Source organism: Prionailurus viverrinus, chromosome C1, assembly GCF_022837055.1.
Source record: "Prionailurus viverrinus isolate Anna chromosome C1, UM_Priviv_1.0, whole genome shotgun sequence".
Classification (NCBI taxonomy): Eukaryota; Metazoa; Chordata; class Mammalia; order Carnivora; family Felidae; genus Prionailurus; species Prionailurus viverrinus.
The window spans coordinates 84,921,268-84,942,444 of record NC_062568.1 but is presented as its reverse complement, the minus strand read 5'-3'; the positions used below and the strand labels follow the sequence as shown (position 1 = coordinate 84,942,444).

Genomic DNA, 21,177 nt, shown 5'->3' with positions numbered 1-21,177 from the left:
GTGAAGAATGCATTTCTGAGATTCTTTCCCATAAGAGGTAGATATGAAATTTCCCCACCAGATTGCTTAACTATAATATAACTGCAACTTATTGGTCTTGGTGTGAGGGACCAAATATGGAAGAGTGTAGTTCTTAGCGAAGATAGGTCCTTTGAGGAGCGCGTGGGTGGCTCAGTCAGTTAAGACTCCAACTTGAACACAGGTCATTGTCTCACAGTTCATGGGTTCAAGCCCTGAGTCGGGCTCTGTGCTGACAGCTTAGATCCTGGAGACTGCTTTTGGTTCTGTCTCCCTCTAGTTCTCTGCACCTCCCCCACTCACACTCTGTCTCTCTCTCTCTCTCAAAAATAAATAAAACATTAAAAAAAATAGGTCCTTTGAAATTAGAAGCTCTTCTATATTAATGACTATATTGCACTTTTAATTTAGCTCACATTCTCTTCTTTATAAGAATAAAGTAACATTAATCTGCTTACATTTTTACTCTAATATACGGCAATTTATGTATAAAAGAAAAGCCACTGTAACCACCAAATGTTAATAGATTACCTTGAAAACTTTTAAATGTTTATCCTAGCATTTAGAAGTCTTTGAAAAATAAACATGGACCCTGAATTCAGTGTCTTGGGTAGTTTAAAGGTATATTAGCTTGTAAAGCTAATGATTTAATTAAGGTAAATTTTAAAAATATCAAAAGTACTATAGACATGTATACATTTTTAATCCAATACTTATGTTTAAAGTTCTCTTTAATATATGCAATATTCATAAATATGCAAATATAATTGTGTTAGGACTCCTTAAATAGTTTGAATAAATTTTGGTTTACTATGTTTAAGCCACAGATTAAATTAGAAAGAAATTAATGCTTAAATTACTACCTTGCACATTTTGCTTTAATTTTTAAAATTATTTATTATTTGTGTGTGTGGGTGTGTTTGGACACTTAAGTTCTACCCTTTTAACAAATTTCAGTTGTACAATACAGTATTATCAACTATATTTGCCATGTTATACTATATTTCAGTATATATTATACTTTGATAATTCAACATAAATTTTATTTCAGTTCTTTTTCTCATTAAATTTTTGTTTATAAGTATTTCGTACATTTATTTATGTTTGATTAAAAACATTATTAAGGGGATAATCCAAATCCCAAGACAACATACATAAAATTGTCCCTCAGAATTCAATTCTCCAAAGATATCCAGTGTATGGGATCAAAATATACTACCCCCAAAATATGCCATTTTAACAGAAGTGTTATTTTGAGTGAAGGCATCTGAGATCCAACAGATGTAGAAAGAAGCATTGCTATAGCTTCCCTTATCTGATTATAAGCATAAACTTCTGAGAAATGAGGACTGGTATAAATCCTTTTCTAGGGAAGTGTATTGTCATGAAGGAAATAGAAAAATCAGTGCCAAAATGGACATGCACACCCTTTATTAACTAGCCTTGTCTTCTGTTAGTTCTCCCATACATTTACCTGCTTACAATTTGCCATCCCTATAAACTCAAAATCCTTTTTGTTTCTTTCATCATTTTTCTACAAATTTACTATTATTTGCTAAACTTCTATGTAAGCCCAAGTTGTAACCATCCTGTGGAGTCAGTCACTCATCACTGAGTTTTCCCACATGCATGTGTGATATATGTGTAAATAATCTTGTTCTGGTTTTGTTTTATTATTAATCTATCCTTGGCCAGTCTAATTTAAAGGGTATCCAATATGGGTATAGGAAAAGGTTCTTCCTCCCTACATTATTATTTAACAAGTTATTCATCTATTAATTTTCAATCAATATAGCGTGCTCCAAAAAGATAATTTCTAAACTTAAAGTCACAGTTTTTAATCAATAAGCCCAAAACTAAAATATTTACTTTAACAAATGAAAAGAGTCACATAATTGTGAAAAATATTGTTAGAAAAGTAACCATTTTGAAAACAGAACTCCCTCATTAACAATGAGCCTCAGGAGTATTTATTTCTCTATGCCCATGTTAGCTTACATTTATCTCTTTATTTCTTACTTGAATGCTTAATTGTAACCAGGAGGTGTGTCCAAAAAAAACACACCATATCTTTTTATATCTTCAAATGCCCATAGTCATATGGTTTCCAGAGTGTTCTCTTACCCACAGCTATGATAACTTTTGATTTCTACCTTTTGGTTGAAATACATAATAGGGAGCAAAATGAATCATCCAGAGATTAGGCAATTCAAAAAGCAATTTCACATCATCCCAGAAATGATTCTATAATATATATCCCATAATATGGAATTTTTTCCATGGATTATTTTGTTGATGATATAACCCATTTCATGAATTATACCACAACAGTTAATTGTAATATATTTTTTCTCTAAATTTCAACTCATCATCTAGTATAGAGGGGAAAATAAATAAGTTAGTTTATTGTGTCAGGTAGAACATACTATATATGGGAAAACAAAATGGAAAAGTCATAATAATAAAATAACATCATAAAAATTAATAAAAGTTTCAGTGACTTTCAAAACAAATCAAAGATTTGAATGGAAGTCATTACTTTTGTCTTACTGAAATTTAGCAATGGAACAATTAAATTTAGGAATCTACTGTAGTTGAAAATAAATGTATATAATTTTGCTTTTCCATTCTATTCATCTTCATCAAATTTTATGTTGAGGATTTATCTGTAAAAAGAACAATACTGTCTGTGGGTTTGTCTCCTTCAAAAGCCTGAAATCCCAGACTCTGCATCTTCATTGCTTGGTTGCAAATACCAATTCTGCATGCTGACTCTTTTGACATATTTTTTAACTTGAGCATGTTAAAAACTTGTCTGGGCTTCAGTTTTTTCACTGTGTACTGGGATGATGAAATGAGTCATGAAGAACACTTTTTTTAGAGCTGTGCTAGGCCCATCGATAGTTCTGAATAAATGTTAGCTATTATTACATATAGAATGTGAGCAAACATACTGGAGACACGAGAACACTTTATGAAGGTAAGATATACATTGAGGATAGGCCAAAAGGATTCTATCTCCAGGACGCCCAAGGAATAAGCTGAACCAGTACTCTGCTTACCTGTACTCCGACAGGAAAACTTGGTTTTGTGATCACACAATCGTAAAGTACCATTGCAGCCTTTTTCGTCACTACCATCTTCACAATCTTTTTCCCCATCGCAGCGCCACAGATCAGGAATGCAATTTCCATCAGGGTGGCACTGAAATTCATTCCCATTACAACCAGGAGGAGAGCGAATCTCTTAAATTGAAATGAGGGAGAGAGAGGCAACAGGGAAAAGATAGGAAAGAAATTATTATTTTCCTCGATGGTATTTTTTTTTCATTTTTTCTTCTTTTCAGGTATTACGATGCCAGAGACAATGTATTTTCACGTTAGTTGTTTAATAGCTGTAATACTCTCTGATATTTTCAATTTCATTTTAGGAACATTAATAATTAGAGGAAATGATGTTTCTTGCCTCCCACAGAATTCCTGAAAGTGCCACATACATTAGAAAAAAGGAAGAGCAAGTGAGATAATATGTAGATATTCTATTATGATTTTTATTAGAAACTTAAGAATGAAATCTTGGAAGGGTTTTTCTCTATGGCATATTAAAGGAAAACATTTCATACTCTATACTAAATGTTAAGACCTTTGGTTGCTCTTTTGACATTTCTTTAGACAACTTCCTTTAGACTAGTAAGAGGTAAATAACCAAAAAATAAGTACTCTCTGACTAATAATATCTTTGAAGAATAACATTTAAAATTTTGAAAAAAAAAACATACAAAAAACTCTAAATAACGAAGTCTTTAGGACATAAGATTTCACTTCTAGAATTAGAACAGAGACACATAAGAATTTAATGAGGTACTATGCATTCAAGTTCAATTTATCAATTAATAATTCAACAGTTCCCAGATAACAGTATTTCTCAAAACCTGGTGACCAAAAACATAGGTTAAATTCTCCAGGTAAGCTTAAGCAAGAATAAGGAACTATAAATGTTGGCTATATGGATGTTTAACAGTTTAACAATTGAATATGACTATAATCAGCAGTATTTTAAATTTTCATTAATATCTAATATTATGAGATATCACATTAACCCGTATCTCTACATTCTGCTGTAAAATAGATTTTAGTATAAATTTTTCTACACTGAAGTTTTAATGTAATACATGTGTATTTCATACAGCTATATTCAGCAATTAATCTACAATAGATCTATAATAGCAATTAATCTATATTATTATGATAAATTTGAAAAAGTTTCAGGTGAATTATCACTTACGTAATAAGATGGTTTGGTCAGAATCATGTGGTTATGAGTTAACATTAAATTCACTTGAGGTCAAAGATAACAATGCCATTTATATTACCAAGGCAGTTAGTCTATCTTTTTAAACTACTATGTATTTATCCAGAAAGTGAAGCCTGCAGGGTTGTTGTGAGGAATAAATTGGGTATCTGTACATAATTATTTTAACTACAAAATTTAGTTGTTACACCCTGTTATTTTCTATGATATAAAGTTTCTATGTAAAGACTTTCAAAAATTATATGTCAGGTGATACAATAGTATGAAGATGCACAAAATAGAGTTACCTCTACTTTTTAAGTATTTCTGGAGCAGCAATGTTGAAAAAATGAACAACAATGAGAAAAATATATAAAATGAGCCCCACTGAAGCAGGAATAAAGAAGCACTTTTGGTAGAAAATAGCTGTTCCAAGTAACAGAAAACCTGTAAGACTTCTTTTCAAAAGTAACCACTGCAAAGAACACTCATACTCATCACACCTAACTTACAGAGAAGACAGTGAGTTTAGGATGGCTTTGAAGTCCTTTCCAAAATGAGATTTTCTTTTTCTATTTTTCTAGTCATGCAAATCATTCTGACTTTGGGTATCTGGAGTCTTCATGATTAAACAAAACGTTTCCTTGCATACACACAATAAAGATGGCAGAGTCTCTGCACATTTGGAAGATATATATGCAATGTGATACAGCAAACTCCCACCATACCTAATTTGATATCTGTGGAGTGTCCATTTAGCGGTAGGGCTTAACAACTATATTGGTAAAGAATGCTGGGACAGATCTCATAAACAAGATATTGTGAAGTGTTCGAACTTGAGGTCTTTTTAAAGGTAACTTGAGAATCCTATGCGATTTCAATATTCAAGAAGAGCAAAGGAGACAAATCAAATGATGTTCCAAGAGCTATTCAGCTCTTTAAGTGATTCTATGGTGAAGAAGCCAGCTTTGATGCAGCAGTGAAACGGCCTTTGGTTCTTTTACTTATGACGTAAACTTACTTGAAACAAAAAACACAAACTTTGGCTCAGCTGAATTTTATAACCTATAGTCTGAACTCAGCCAATAACATATAAAAGTTGTATTTCAAGTAGTTGTCACACAGTGATTCCAAATACTTAATAATGGAAGGTATGGTATATTGATTTTTCTACATTCTGTAAAATAAGAGTTGGAGACTGGCAGCTCATATAATTACATGTATACATGTATTAATGTATTAATACATTACATGTATTAATATAGGTACATGCATAATGTCAACATTATATGTATTAACAGCTTCCTACTATGATGAAGTGATGAAGATACACATTTTTATTGTATTTTGCCTTGTGGACTTTTTTCCTTGGTGGAGGTAGGTGGACAGTAGGGCAATTGAAAATTATATTTTCTTTTGATTTTGAATCTACTTGTGAGAACCCGTAAGGGAAATTTTATTTCACTCTTGCTTCAATATTAGCACTAATTTTATTCCCTTGTGCAAATTAGTTTTCCTTCTTTGTAAGTCCTTTTTATGGATATTCATGAAAAATCCTGAAACTCATCACGTTTCTCTCCTTGCAATAGCTACATAGAATTTAGAGCAGAATTTATGAAACATTTTTCATATATGAATTTATTTGGATCAATCTCAACCTCAGATTTATTTACATTGCTAATCCTTTTTCTGCCTTTTAAAAAAAGTCCTTTGTCTTCATAATCTTTCATCTTTCCAGGTTATCATTTAGATTATTTCTGGAAACAATAAGCATGCTAAGTAAATAAAGAAATAGAAAAGTGAAATAGGAAGACATTTTGAGAAGAAATAACATAGTTTACATTTAAAAGTACCTAATTGAGGAAACATTTCATTAGTTTAAATAAAATTAAATAGTATATTACCAAATTCTACACCACATTTCTATTCCTCTTCCCATCTTGTATTTCTTCATGTGCAATATTGCCTCAAAAATGTCAATAATAATGAATGGAATTCTATATTTAATTAATTATTGTAAAAGTAATGCTTTGATTCTTTTGAACATGTTTCAGATTTGGTTTCAAATATCTACTTCTTTAAAGTCTGGTTAAGCCATTAACTCAATGATGTAATGGGAAATTCTCAAGAAGATTTATGTAAACTGAGAAATGTATATATATTAATGTGATTCAAAAAAGAGACTTGCAAAAGGCAAATTGTTGCTTTGGGAGAAGGGGATATTTGTGATCCAGCACTATGGGAACTTTACATATAGAATCTCAGCTTTTTAGCTCAATGTCATTTAGAGCTGGAAATAAATCGTGGTCACACAAATCAAAATGTACTCTATGAAAGGGAGAGAGTGTGTTGCTAATTGTCTGAGGTCTTTTGTTTTTTGGTTTTTGTTTTTTTTTTCCCATTTCCATTTGCGTTTTCTTTGCTTTGCTTGATATTATTTGGTTTATCTATTTGTACTTCATGAATGAATCCACTCATCTGTTTTCTTATTCTAAATAAACATTCATCTTATAAATCTAAATACAAATGTGATATTTCCCTGAGGCTTTTTTTTCTTCCTAAACTATCCATGTCTAAACCTCTATGGGGGAGTATACTATCTACTAAGTGGCACCAGAAACCACCTAATTGTAGTAAGTTTAAAATGATGGTATTACCTGGAGAAGGAGATACAATACATCATTATAAACATTCAAATCTAAAAGGTGAAACAATTATCCCCTTAATAATGCTTACACACATGTCACTAATGTATACCTCCCCCTCCTGATCAGGTAATTCCCCCCAACCTGGGCTGCCTTCCTGTTTATACTTCATCTATTAATGTCCATAATGTTCTTTAAGACTCAATTAAAAACAAAAGCTATCTAGGATAGGGTCTCTTATTCTGGTGTTTGTAGATTCAGGAAATCCATGGATAAGCTTTAGGGATTTATAAGATCTCACAAATCATACATGATGCTTTATGTTGTTATGCATCTTTTCCCCTGTGGAAGGGATTCAGAGCTTTTCTTGACTCATGGCAAACTCCAAGGGGAATGCTAAGACCAATTACACACTTTCCTGTTTTTAATTTTAATTCCCATTCTATATACCTTGCATGTAAATAGTAGTTTATATGGCATTTGATTTTTCTTATGCTTCAAATTAATCATATTAGAATGGATTAAAACCCAGTGAAAAAAAGATCACTCATCTGTTCTTTTTGATTTTAATTAAAAACAAACAAAACTGCCTTGAGAGCACCTCATTTCACAGAAACAAAAACCACAATAAGTATGTCTGAAGTTATACAGATAAGCAGCAGAGATGAGATTTGAACCCACATAAATAAACTTTAGAGGCTGCTTTCTTTATCACTGTACCATTACTACTTTCTTGCAAGTCTTTCTCTTGTAGAGCTTAAGAATAGGGAAAAAAAGAAATAATTAGCCCATACAATAATTATGAAGTGCCTATAAATTCATTTACTTTTTGTTGTTTTTTTAATTTTTTTAATGTTTATTTTTGAAAGAGAGAGAGAGAGACTGAGTGCAAGCGAGGGAGGGGCGGAGAGAAAGGGAGAGACAAAATCCAAAGCAGGATACAGGCTCCCAGCTGTCAGCACAGAGCCCGACACGGGGCTCGAACTCACGAACCGCAAGATCATGACCTGAGCCGAAGCCCGACGCTCAACCGACTAAGATGCCCAGGCACCCCTACTTTTTTTTTTAAATACTGTTGTTCAGCCTATTTCTTCTCTAATAAAATATACTATTTATTTTATTCTGTTGCGAGATCATGGCAAAATTTCATATTTTATGAGAATATCAATAAATTACAAGTCTAATGATGTAGTCTAGCCTTCTTAGAATTGTTTCTTCAATTGGTTGCCAATCAGGAAAGAAGAAAGATGCAAGGAATCAAAAACTATGAGCATTGTTACCCACAATCACACATCTTAGTGGCAGAGATCTACCAAATTGGTTTCATAATTTTTTAAATGAGAATACTGGCCTCAATCACTCCTTCATTTGCTCTTTCAACACATGTATTGCAAATTACCAGGTATTTTTCCAAGTACTAGGATAGAACAGTCCATAAGAGAGAGACTTTACTGTTCTCACAGAGCTAACATGAGGGAAGAGGAGCACAGGCACTTAATTAATAGTTATACAAATGCATAAATTAGGTTAGGTAGTAGTAAATGTTGTGAATAAAATGGATCAAAGTTATGCTATAGAGGAAGGGGGTGAGGCACATCAAGTTGGTTCCAACCAGTCACAAAGTTTCCAAGAAGTACATTCTCGCTGTGTGCCCAGGAAAAAGAAGAGGTGAAAATATACAGTAAATATCTTTGATGACTGCTGTAAAGAGTGACTTGGGTATAGGGAACGTCTTGACAAGGGTGATTAGGGAAGTCTCTCTGAAAAGGTGATATTTCAGAAGAGACCAAAATGAAGGGGAAGAGCTAGCCATGCAAGTTAGAGTAAAGGGGATAGTTAGAGGAAATAACAAATGCAAAGATTACAAAGCAGGAAACAATGTTTGTTTTTACAGAAAGAGAAGGAAGTGAACAAGGGTGGCTAAAATGAGCAGGGGCTAGATGTTGCACGGCTTTATCAACATCCATGGCGCGGCGCCTGGGTGGCGCAGTCGGTTAAGCGTCCGACTTCAGCCAGGTCAGGATCTCGCGGTCGGTGAGTTCCAGCCCCGCGTCGGGCTCTGGGCTGATGGCTCGGAGCCTGGAGCCTGTTTCCAATTCTGTGTCTCCCTCTCTCTCTCTGCCCCTCCCCCGTTCATGCTCTTTCTCTCTCTGTCCCAAAAATAAATAATCGTTGAAAAAAAAATTAAAAAAAAAAAAACAACACACACACATCCATGGCAAGATCAGTTCAATATGTAGCTATCTACTGGAGATTATACAACAGAGGAATGGTGATGATGTAATGTAATCTACACTATTAAAATCTTTCACTGGCTGCTGTGTGGAAAGCAAAAAAAAAAAAAAAAGAGAGAGAGAGAGAGAGAGAGAGAGAGAGAGATTATGAGGCTTATGTGGAAAAAGGGAAACCAGATAAGTGGCTCTTGGGTTCAGGTGGCCAAATGGAAGATATTGTTGCTGCCTTGGAAAGATCATAAAAGAATGGGTATATAAGGAAGCAGGCAACATAGGCAGTTACAAAGCAATGTCCTAAGTGCTATAGTAGGAGAGAACACCATGAAAGCATGCAGAGGAGAAAAATAACTTGGACTTGGGGACTTCAGATGAAGAATTCTTATGACAGAGGAAAAGAAAAGAGTTCTGTTCATGATTAAGAGACAGGCAGGGGCAGGGGGAGAAGTAGAATGGGATATTCTGAACAAAGTCAGCATCATTCCTAAAATTCTGTAGTCTTTGATGGAGGAGGGGAGAAACAGAAAACTAGACAGGTGGGCAAGGTCTAGACTTTGAATGGCCCTGTATGCTTTGCTGAATGGCTTGGATTTAAGCCTGAAGGCTACTGGGAATTACAGAAAGACCTCCAGCTAGATCCTGATATGCTCAGATACACATTATTATTTATAGATCACTTGGGGAAGCATTTAGACAATAAATAGAAAAGAAAAAATCTAAGATTCTTTAAATTTACAAGGGGGTGTGTGTGTGTGTGTGTGTGTGTGTGTGTGTGTGTATGATACAATTACATATATAATACAATATATAATTTCATTAGCTCAAAGTTTATACTAAAGTCAAGTAGATTATTACACATATATATACACACATAGTTTTATTTTCTTTCCTTTTCCAGGTCTCATCCAATTCTCTGACATAAATAAAAATACCCCAGACTTATTTTTTAATGTCTGTTATGATTGGGCGTGTGTTGATGTTTAGAAATGATGTTCTCTGCCAAAAAAAAAACACACAGAAAAAAAATTGTGGAGTTTTATTTCCCCCTAACCTTCTTGCCAAATGAAATTTGCTTCTGTTAACAGTTGTTGATTTTCCCCTGGATGGAGAGCTGCATATCTCTAAGGAGCCTATGATAGCCATTCCAACCTGAGTTCCAGGCCTGTGTGGTTCCCCAGAGCCCTAGCTGCTTAAGCTTCAGGGCTTGGCACACAATCTATCTTTGTAATATGGCTTGTCCCAGTGGAGTGTTAAAATGATGACTATGTTTGTATGTATATGCTCATGCTGTTTTACTGTTATGTTTTCATGTTGCTGATGCTGGTTATATTTTTAACTAATGCAATTTTATTGTATTTTTGCCCCGAAGCTATTTAAACCAAGCATACAATTTGGGGAATCTAATAAATAAATAAATGCAGAGCCCTGAAGGAAATGTGGCAACTGACAGTGGAATTTATCCCAATATTTAAATGAATTCACTGTGACTAAATACTTGGAGTTAGAAGACTAGCAACTGTAGAGAGACAGAAAGGAATTTTTTTCATCCTAAAGTTAAAAAGACATGAAAAACAGGGCTGAAAAAAATATACTGTTTTTTTTAAAGAAATGTTAAAGCCCCCCTGAGAAAATAGCTAATAATGGTGTTCCAAATATAATGAATTATTTAAATTGTGAGACCAATCTAGGGAGGAAAAAAAACTTTTTATTGTTTTAATGGAGTTTATACATTAACTTGTCATTCATTGTAAAATGCTTTGAAAAGTAAAAAGCACTATGTGTTGCATGTGCACATAGCTTCCTGCATTACCTACAATCACCATGTGTCAGTCCCTGCTCAGTTCCTAGCTTGAATAACTGTGTATTAATAATTCCTTTACCTAAGGCAGCTGTTTGCTGAAGGTTCCTAGATAGTCTTCACTTGCCCTGAAACTACTGAGAATTGGTTTGGCAGCATGTCAATAGTTTCATTTCACTTTCCAACAGGGTGTGGATCTAACCTTGGCCCACTTCTGCCTTAGGAGACCCTTAACATCCCATTAGTAGGTTAGGATGTCTTTGGTTTCTATAGACCCTTAGGGGAGGGTTCCTTATTAAAACCTACCTTCTAGCCTATCTGGAACCTGTGTTGGGGTTGGTGGGATACACTGTTCTGATCTTCTCCATGTTATGTGAGATGGATTCCCTAGGGGCTACTGCCTGCCAGATAGTACTGTAATTTCTGCTGTGAACAAATAATGAAGTCAAGCCCAGGGCTTCCTTCTTCAATTTGTCCTCATCCTATTGGACCTTGATGATGGCCTCCAGGTTATCTAGATTACAGATGCTATATCATTTGGTTATTAATCTGACCACCCCTCTCTTCCTCCCACCTCAGCACACTTCCAGGGCATGGTTTTTGTGTTTTACTTTCAATCCTAACAAACTGTTTCTACCCCTGTATGTGGCTTCCACTGGAGACTGTCCTGATAAGAAGTTGGATGGGACTATGAAAACTATTTATTGGTACCTGGGATTTAATGGAAATTTTAATAATAAAGAAGAGACCATATTCCAAATCTTTAATGTTTACTCTTTGGGTCAGTGAGAAAAGCTGAAGAAAAGGAAATGGAAGAGAATATGTGGACACCTAAGCACAAATTCAATTATGTAATATTAAAATGATTTTGGTGTTAAAAATACATAGATATATAGACACAAAACAAATGTTGAAGCAAAATTGCAATGCGGTTATACTAAATATCCCCCAGTAAGTTAAAGTATAGAAGTTAAATCTATGTAAAACAAGTAAAACATTGTTTTTAGTTCATTAAAATTAAGTTTTGATATTTGAAACTCCACCATGAGCATTCTATTTAGAATTTAATATATTATGAGAATGATACATGTCTACAGCATCTAAATATTATTGTACACAATGTATCAATCTGTTGAATTGGCTATCTAATTGAGAAGTCTGTTTTTCCACATACTGTTCAAATTAGCCAATCACCTTAATAGATATGCTAGATACTATTAACTAAAACAGGTTGCAATATAGATATTTTACATTTGGAATTTACTTCTTAGCTTAGCAATAAGCTTAACTCACAACAGGTGTCAAATATTTACTGGGCACAAATATAAAAAGATTACATTATTTGATTTGATATTTTAAAATAATGCAGAACACTCTGATAAGAAAGTATGTGTACGAATATATACATATAAGGTGTATGTTTGAGGAAGAGCCTGAGAATATTACTTAGAAATTTTTAATGGCTTTTCTTTCTTTGGTCTTTTTTTCCTCCCCATTATCTTTTGCCTTTGTCTAAGATTGATTCTATGAAACATGCACATAAAGAATTATTTGAGATTGTAGCTCCTTTACTGTATATTTTTTAAATGAGCGGTCAGCAAGCTATGACCTGCAGACCAATTCTAGTCCACTACTGGTTTTGTAAATAAAGTTTTATTGGAACACAGACAGAATCATTTGTAGACATATACTCTTATGGCTTCTTTTGTGCCTAAACAATGCAGCTGGGTAGTTGTAATGGGAAAAATCTAAAATATTTACTATCTGACGTTTTACAGAAAATATTTTCCAACTCCTATTGTAAAGTGGTATAAATTATGGTTATGATTCACAGAACATCTCATTTAAGTGCATACATATCGACAATAACAAAATGCTGTGCTGGAAGATTATGAAACCAGTGACTACTCTGTGCCAGGAATAGCCTATTCTTACTGGGAAGGTCATGGTAGTTTAAGTGGATGCTCTTATGCACCAAAGTTATTTGTGGAAAGGTTTTAGATTCAAATAATGCCAATTAATTTTCTTTGGGAAATAAACATGTACATGAATACCAACTCAAAAACAAATTCTCCAACAAAAAGTGAATAAATCTGCTCATCACATTGCAGGAATATAATATCTAAGTGTAAATTCAATTGATAGTTCACTTAAATAAAGGAATAAAGGCTGACAGTTTAAATAGGTTCTGAAAGAAGCTAACTAACAACTATTTCTACAGGAAAAAAAAAAACAAGTTCTATCCTATTGCTTATTTCTTTACTTTCACAAAAGAATGGCAATACTCAATTACTGAGAGGTGAATTAATTACATTGTATATTATCCATGTCCTTTGTCTCTTTTCTGTTTTCTTTTTTCTATTTTCTGCTGAATGCCTGAAGTCCTACCATTTCACTGATCATTAACCACAACCCAAGAATAAGGGAGCAGAATTTAGACTATGGAAATTAATTCACTTTTGCCCTTATTTTTTGGCTCTATTAAAGGAGGAAGAAACAAGCTGAGGTTCTTCATTAAAATTAAGTGTTTTCATTACATATTGACTTTTGTTATTAATTGTATCTTTTAAAAAAACAAGAGATATTACTGTATTTGGTGTCAAAATGCATAATTACTATCTTAATACAAGAGCTAAATTTATCTAAGAAGAAGTATGGATCTATTATTAATTTCTGTATAGTTAAATAAAGATAATTGACTTCTTTCTTCCTATTTTATGAACCATTTTTTAAATATTTTATTTTTAAAATTATATTTATCTAATCATTTTTAATTGTACTGATAATCACATTGCCAGAAACATTATGGATTCTCAAAACAGGCCTTGTTATTAGTTGATTCAAAAACCTTGGGTCTTCTTTGCTATTGATGTAAAAGTTGTTTATAGTATTGAGGTTACATTGACCTTTAAAGAGCTATTTTGTCCCAGAAAACAAAAAGAGTTTCCTATGGATAAAATCCATTAATAATTAACATTATTTTGATATCTCAGTATTAACATTTCCCAAGGAAAATAAATAAATCTGTGAGTGAATAAGATTACCCAATTTGTATCTCATTGCAAGTAGATATTATACCTCTCTAAAAGTAGATAAAGTTCAAATTTGCATTTAATTGTATTTTTCAGAAAACCATCTGTATTTTCATTAAAGAAGAATAATTAAAAACCATTAGAAGAAAGGATTATATGATTTTTCTGAGTACACAATTTGCTAATTTCCTCAAATTCAAAGACAATATTTGATTGTCAAGAAAATTCAGTGATTGAGAAATAACAGCATTTTTTATTGTGTGTTTCAGTAAAAATTAATTGAAAATATCTTCAGAATATCTTTATAAGAGAAAAATAAACAGATGATTGAGTCTGTGTGTAGTATTTATTATTATCTTGTTTTTTTTTAATGTTTATTTATTTACTTTGAGAGAGGGAGAGAGCGAGCAAGCTAGCACAAGCGAGGAAGGGGAAGAGAGGGAGAGAGAGAAGCCCAAGCAGTCTCCACACTACTGGCACAGAGCCCGACACAGGGCTAGATCTCACCAAAACTGTGAAATCATGACTTGAGCCAAAATCACGGGTTGGTTGTTTAACAAACTGAGGCATCCTGGTACCTTGTTTTCTATGTGGTTAGGAAACTGTGCTGCTAAAAACATGATGATGGGTTCAGCTGATATGGATAATACATGGATTGGAATTCAGGAAATATTGGTTTTAATTTCCATTCTCTCAATGCTTAAATATGTAACCCAAATCTTCAGTCACAAGTCAAGTTTTCATACCGACACTGATTGGAGTGGATTCAATGTCCCTAGGGAGGATACTATCCCTTTTTGGTTGGCTGTACCGTCTGACCTTTCTGAATTTTCCACAAAGAATTCAGCATAATCACTTGAATCCAAAACCTCTTGTAGAAATGTCTTTATGGAACAAAGTTCTCAGTCTCAAATCTCTAACACAGAACATTATCAGCTCCTTCCAGGAAGCAGCATGTTTTTGTTACTGTTACATACACAGAAGAATAATTTTATGGAGATGAGCCCTTTTCCTCATCTGCACTATAAAATAACTGAGCTAAATGATCTCTTCATTTTCTTCCAGTTTAAAATATTTTTTTAAATCTATGAGGTGAAATTTTTATGGCAGACTAACATATTCTTTGGGCAACTGAAGAAATTGCCTTTGTGGGAAAGTCCACAGCTATTCTAATGACAAAGCTTTAGAATCTAGTTTATCAAGAAGAATTGTGGAAGTGAAAGGAGAACTGAAGCAAACAAACAAAAGAGGCAGATTTACTGAGCTTATTTAATATAATGGTCCACGTTCCTTCTAGTGTCCTTTGGAATATTTCATTATAATGACCTGTAACAAGTAGAAAGTTCTTTCTTTTCTCTTAAAGTTAAAAAATGAGAATGCACTTGAGAAAAATATTGTAATTATTGGGAGATCATATAAATGTTAATGCATTAAGAGTTAGAAAAAAGGGCAGGGGTAGGTTATATTGCACAGCTGCAGAAGCAGGGAGCTGGATGGAAGAATAGAAAACAGAAATCTTTATTTGAAACTCCAGCTGTGTAATCCAGGCAAACATCTTAACCTATCGAGTAATCTTTATTGTGAGGATTAAATGGAATAACAAATGTAAAGTGCCTGGCAATTAGTGTTAATATATACTAATATATATACTAATATATATTAATATATATATATATATATATATATATATATATATATATATAGTGTTAATATATACTAACTCCTCCCCCTGCCCCTACTAAATTATTACTAATAGAATCTCTTCACTGGCATTTACTATCAAATAATAGATACCAGAAACAAACAAACAAACAGACTAACTCTTCCTATCTTTCTGGAATTTACTCTGTTTTGGACAGAAAATAAAAATAAATAAACAATAATAAAAGATAAGGGAGATGTCCTGTCTATTTTATTTTATTAAGTCATGGGTTGAAACTGCCAGTATTTTTTTGATAAATGAAAATGACTTGATTAAGGAGATGTACATGAATAGATCAGTACAGCTAGTCTTTCTTGTGCATCATTGTAAACATAAACTCCAGGATCTGGGAGTAAGTCAAAGGAACAGAAAAAGTTATTAGATATATAATATAAAACAAATAAGGGTTGGATTCTGAGAGTATAATCAAATTTTGTAGTGAAGAAATAAACTCTTTCACTCAATAATAATTTATTTAGCATTCATTGTGTATCAAATACTGTACTTGACTATGTAATTACAAAGATAAAATGAAATTATCCTAGCTTCCTCCTTAAATCTGTGAACAGGGAAGTAGTAGGTAAAATGAATGAATGAATGAATGAATGAATGAATAAATAAATAAATGAATACAAATCCCAAAAGAAATGTGAAAGTTTCCAAAGAAGAAGGAAAGTTAAACAGTTAAAACAGAAGAATATGACCATTTGTAGAAATAATATTAATAACGTTATGCATTTAATTCCCTAATGGATTTCAGAACTTGTTAAAGATTATTCATAATAAATCAAAACTGAAGGGCAATGCATGCTTAATTTTAAATTTGCATTTCATTTGTATTTGTGATGTAAATAAGAGATCACATATGTTCTATCATCACCCAGCCTATTCACTTAGTACAGCTGGCTGTAAATGTTCCCTTTTTTAGACAGCCATACAGAAACTTAAAGGACAATCACCATAAATTAGGGTCAAATGATTTCTTTACTTTGCAAAATTGAGACAAAATCAATTCGGAGAAACCTATTCCATTATCCATCAAATCCATGCTGAAATTATTCGGTATAAATTTTTACAACAATTTATGAATGGAAATTGACCTGATGAATAGCTGTCTAAACATACCCCCCAAAAAATGCATATGTTTACTTTAGAAATGCTTTATTCCTTGGGGGAAAATGGTTGTGACTATTCCCCTTAAGAGTAGAAGAATGAAAGCATACATAATTCAAATGAATTAAACTGTCAACAATGAGATAAGATTAATTGTATACATTTGGTATTTTATAGATGCATTTGTCCAGAATCTATCTGTCTCTCTCTCTTCCTCTGTTTTTTTTTTTTTACATTATATCCAGAGAGCTAAACACTTGTAAGAAAAGACAAAAGTCTCATTTTAACTTTATTCTTGATGTTTTTACAGGTAAAAACATTTCTTTACAAAACCTTTTGATACTTATTAAATGGCCAGACCTAAGGCTCTAGAGGGTGTTCCCTTCTACCAAATTCTTCCACTTGAAAAACAAACTATTCCTCCACTTGGAAAAAAAACTATACACCCAGTAGCTTTACTAACGGTTCACTATAGAAATATGTACCAACCAAAGCTGTCACAACCAAAAACAAATCAGAGCTAAATTAATGATAAACAGGCAATGAGACAAAGGAAGGAAATCAGTCTGCTATGGATTGTCTTTCTATTCTACTCTTGCTCGTAGACCGTGTGTGTGTGTGTGTGTGTGTGTGTGTGTGTGTGTGTACAGTGCTTTTCAAAGATATTGCACATTGTGTGCCTAGTATGGGAGCTTGGAAGTGAGAGGAAAGACCATCACAACATGAGGGGGAAGGAGAGAAGTATAATCTAGAAAGGGATTAGCAATTAATACTTTCCCCATATATTAATCATACTAATGATGAAAACAATGATCATCACTATAGAAATTCCTCAGAGAGAATATGCATTGAACATAAATGCAGAAATTTTCTAAATATGGGGGTTATATATGGAATGTTCCATTTCCTGGTTTCTTCTGCTTCTTTACAATTAAAAGTGAATTCAAGAGTGTTTTTGCCCTTTTGAAATCAATTTAAGTTGAGAGAAACTACACCATATGTTCTTTTAACCCAGGCAATGTACAGCAAAGTGCTGAGCAATTATACGGTGGATTTGATCAGTTTTGACAGCCAGTCTTGAAACTCAAGCCAGAATCCCCTGCTCTTTCTTCCACAGCAGGTTTTGAGACTAAATTATATGACTAATTGCATCAAATTTCTACTTTACCTTGGCAACGGTCTCACAAAACCTGCATGTGCAAAATGACTTTCCTGATCAGCTTTAACAATTCTATGTGCCATGATTATTTTACAACTTCTGTATCAGAATATATAAAATAATGATGGATAAAAATATGTAAATGTCCTCTGAAATACTCTGTCTTATAGCAAAGTCATCCTAGACTGTTCCCTTTCTTCAGTTCCTGCAACTTGTATTCACCAAGTGGAATATTTGATTAGGGAATTTATAATCTGATAAATATAAATTAGTTCAGGATGTTCTCCTCATTCTGTGCTTGAAACATGTCCAAGAATCATGTAGATTCTCTGGATCATTTCCTTACTGTATTACCATAATCATATAAGAAATGCATGATGTTCACATTGACAGTATATTCTTTAGAGTAATATATAAGTGAAAGTGAGGTGCTCTAGAAGTGAAGGTCGTTAACATTCAATAGTCACCGATTCTATTATACTCCAAACCTGAGAAACTACCTAGTGAGGCTACAAAGGGTTGTGTATCACTTACTCTGGATACTCATGAAGCTAAAGCAATCTCTCAAAAACTTCTTAATGTGCAATAATTATTTTAATTTAGGGACAAATAAACATAGAAAAGAGGGATAGGATCTCACTTCTGAGATGAAAGTAAATTAACTTTGGGGAAATTTATCTTTCACAGCATATTGGGGGCAGTGCCAGCAGGCCACAGATGTACACCTCATGAGGAGCCTATAAAGACATCTGTGAGGTGGGGGGAAATGCAGTTTATATTCATAGTGTAACTTAGTAATGACATACCAACCACACCCCAGATGAATGCTTCCAATATAGAAAGAAAAAAGGGAAAAAAAGTATTTTTTTACAGCATTTCTGTTTCCATGCAAGGTTGTTGATGAAAAAAGCTCTAGTTCATATGTATTAGTGGACCAACTGAAATAAGAGAGAAACTGACACAAGAATGAGATATAGATAAAGAAAGGGGTGGGGGAGCGAGAGAATGAGAAAGGGAATGAGAAAGATAAAGGGAAAGAGGAGAGGGAGGGAGGGACACAGACAGGAAACAAACAAACAAAAAAGACAAAAGGAATCACATCAGAGGAAAAAAACTATAGAAATTTTTTAAGTTATTAAATGTTGCAGAAGACAAATATATGCCCTTGAAAACACTTTGAAAATGATTCCTTTCTTATTATCATTCAATATATGCCTCCCACTCCAATACCCAACTCATTAAATAGATCACTTTATTCTCTGTTTGCCTGCTAGATTTTAAATGCTGAATGGGGACCACATTTCTTTATCCTTTTATCTATCTTTTTCTACAAGCACAGTGACTGGCACATAGAAAGTCTTCAATAAATATCAGTAGAATAAGTGAACAAGTGAATGACAAATTCTTCCAAATTCTTAAGCAGAAAGAAAACTTCTACTTAAAAAAAAATGTTACTGATTGTATGAATGTTTGGCAGCCTAATGATTTTTTCCTATGATATTTCCAACATGATTTCTAATTTGTTAACATGCCCTATGGATGATCAAATTTTGCAAAGTAACGCATGCAAATGACAGGGTATAGCTTCCCGTGGATCTGCTGCGACCCGTTGTCACAGTTTCCTTCTTGCAGCTTGCATTCTAGGACTTATTCAGTTGGAATGAATCAACAATCAATAGGAGGTTATTTCAAGCCTTAAGGAAACAAATTTGCTGTTCAAATAAAATAAAAATTATGCCTTTCTTGTTTCTTTGTTTAGTTTGCTTGTTTGTTTTCCTTGGGGATGGGTTTGGGGTTTGGCAATTTAGAAGTTGGAGAGGATTAAAGTCGTAGTAACTAAAGCATCTAATGAAAGTAGGAAGCAAAACCACAGAAGGTATCGGAGTATAAGGAGGTATTAAAATGAGAAACCAGAGAAATAAAAGAGTGAAAGTGATCTGTAAATTATTTTACACTGTTCCAAATATATATGTTTTTAACTGCTGAGTAAAATATAATATCCATTCTGAAATATTCAAATATATGTATATTTGAATATATATATATATATATATATATATATATATATATATTTATTTATCAATTTAAAATGATAGTTCATAGAGTCACAAAATTACTGACCTTCTCTGGTACAATTGGTTTGGGCTTCATCACTGAAGTCTCCACAGTCATTGTCACCATCACAGGCCCAGTGGCCTGGGATACATCTGCCATTGGAACACCTGAACTGATTATCAAAGCAAGAGTGAACACAGCCAACTTCATCACTGCCGTCCCCACAGTCATCATCTGGAAAGAAGCACCAACATCAAGGGAGTGAAAACTGACCCAGGAAGAAAATTTTTCTTCCAAAATCTCTAACGTTTCTTTTTGTATATAGAGCATTCTTTTGTTTTTGATAAAGGAATCAATGATCAACTTTCCCATGGACAGTGGGGGAACTATTTTCATTTTGACATTGCTTCCCTTGTGCTTTCACATCAACTACTAACCAAAGAGGAAAAAAGAAATCCTTGACTTGGATTTTAAAATTTAATTTCCATTTCACTCAGAAATCACTAACCATTGACAACAAATCTATGCGACATGAAATAATTATAAAATGAGAGGACAATGATGAGTGCAGGAATTTCATGAAATGATACAGCTGGTGATATAATTATTGTGGAAAACTGTTCAGACCCACAATCTCTCTACACCCCACAGTGTATAACCGTATCTTTAATTCAGACCTTTCTTCTCCATTCTCCAACATGAAGAGTGACTACGTACTCCCCTTCCCCTACTAACTGATAAGTGTGTATTAATACCGGGAAATTGTCACTATCATTAGCAATGATTTATATTCTATATTAACAACCATTGCAGGAGGGAGGTGAGAGAAATGTGAAGTGGAAATAGATTAAATTGAAATCAGTGGCTGAGAATGTATGATTTATACATAATTCATTTACCTGTGTTCGGTATAATTCAGCATAGGGATACAATTGAGTATAAGAAAAAAAAAACATCATTTGTACATAAATAGCAAGGTGGCAGAAATGAGACCATTTGGATAATTCCATAATAATTTATAAACTCCTCTGTCCTGAGAGTACAGAGCACTTTACATAAATGCTTTGGGGAACTCAAATTGTCCAGGTCATTTCCTCAATTATCCCCTTTACTTCGCATCTGTAGAATTAGACG

General features: G+C 33.3%; 1 protein-coding gene across 1 annotated transcript in view; it reads right to left on the bottom strand.

The window, feature by feature from the left end:
* The window catches only part of LRP1B (LDL receptor related protein 1B), a 1,903,200-nt gene that overhangs the window by 680,479 nt on the left and 1,201,544 nt on the right, over window positions 1-21,177 (bottom strand). Inside the window, exons 20-21 of the mRNA XM_047873645.1 lie at window positions 20,110-20,277; window positions 3,081-3,263 (exon numbers count right to left, since the gene is read on the bottom strand). Coding sequence (XP_047729601.1) covers window positions 3,081-3,263; window positions 20,110-20,277 — 351 coding nt within the window. The remainder of the gene's footprint in view (window positions 1-3,080; window positions 3,264-20,109; window positions 20,278-21,177) is intronic.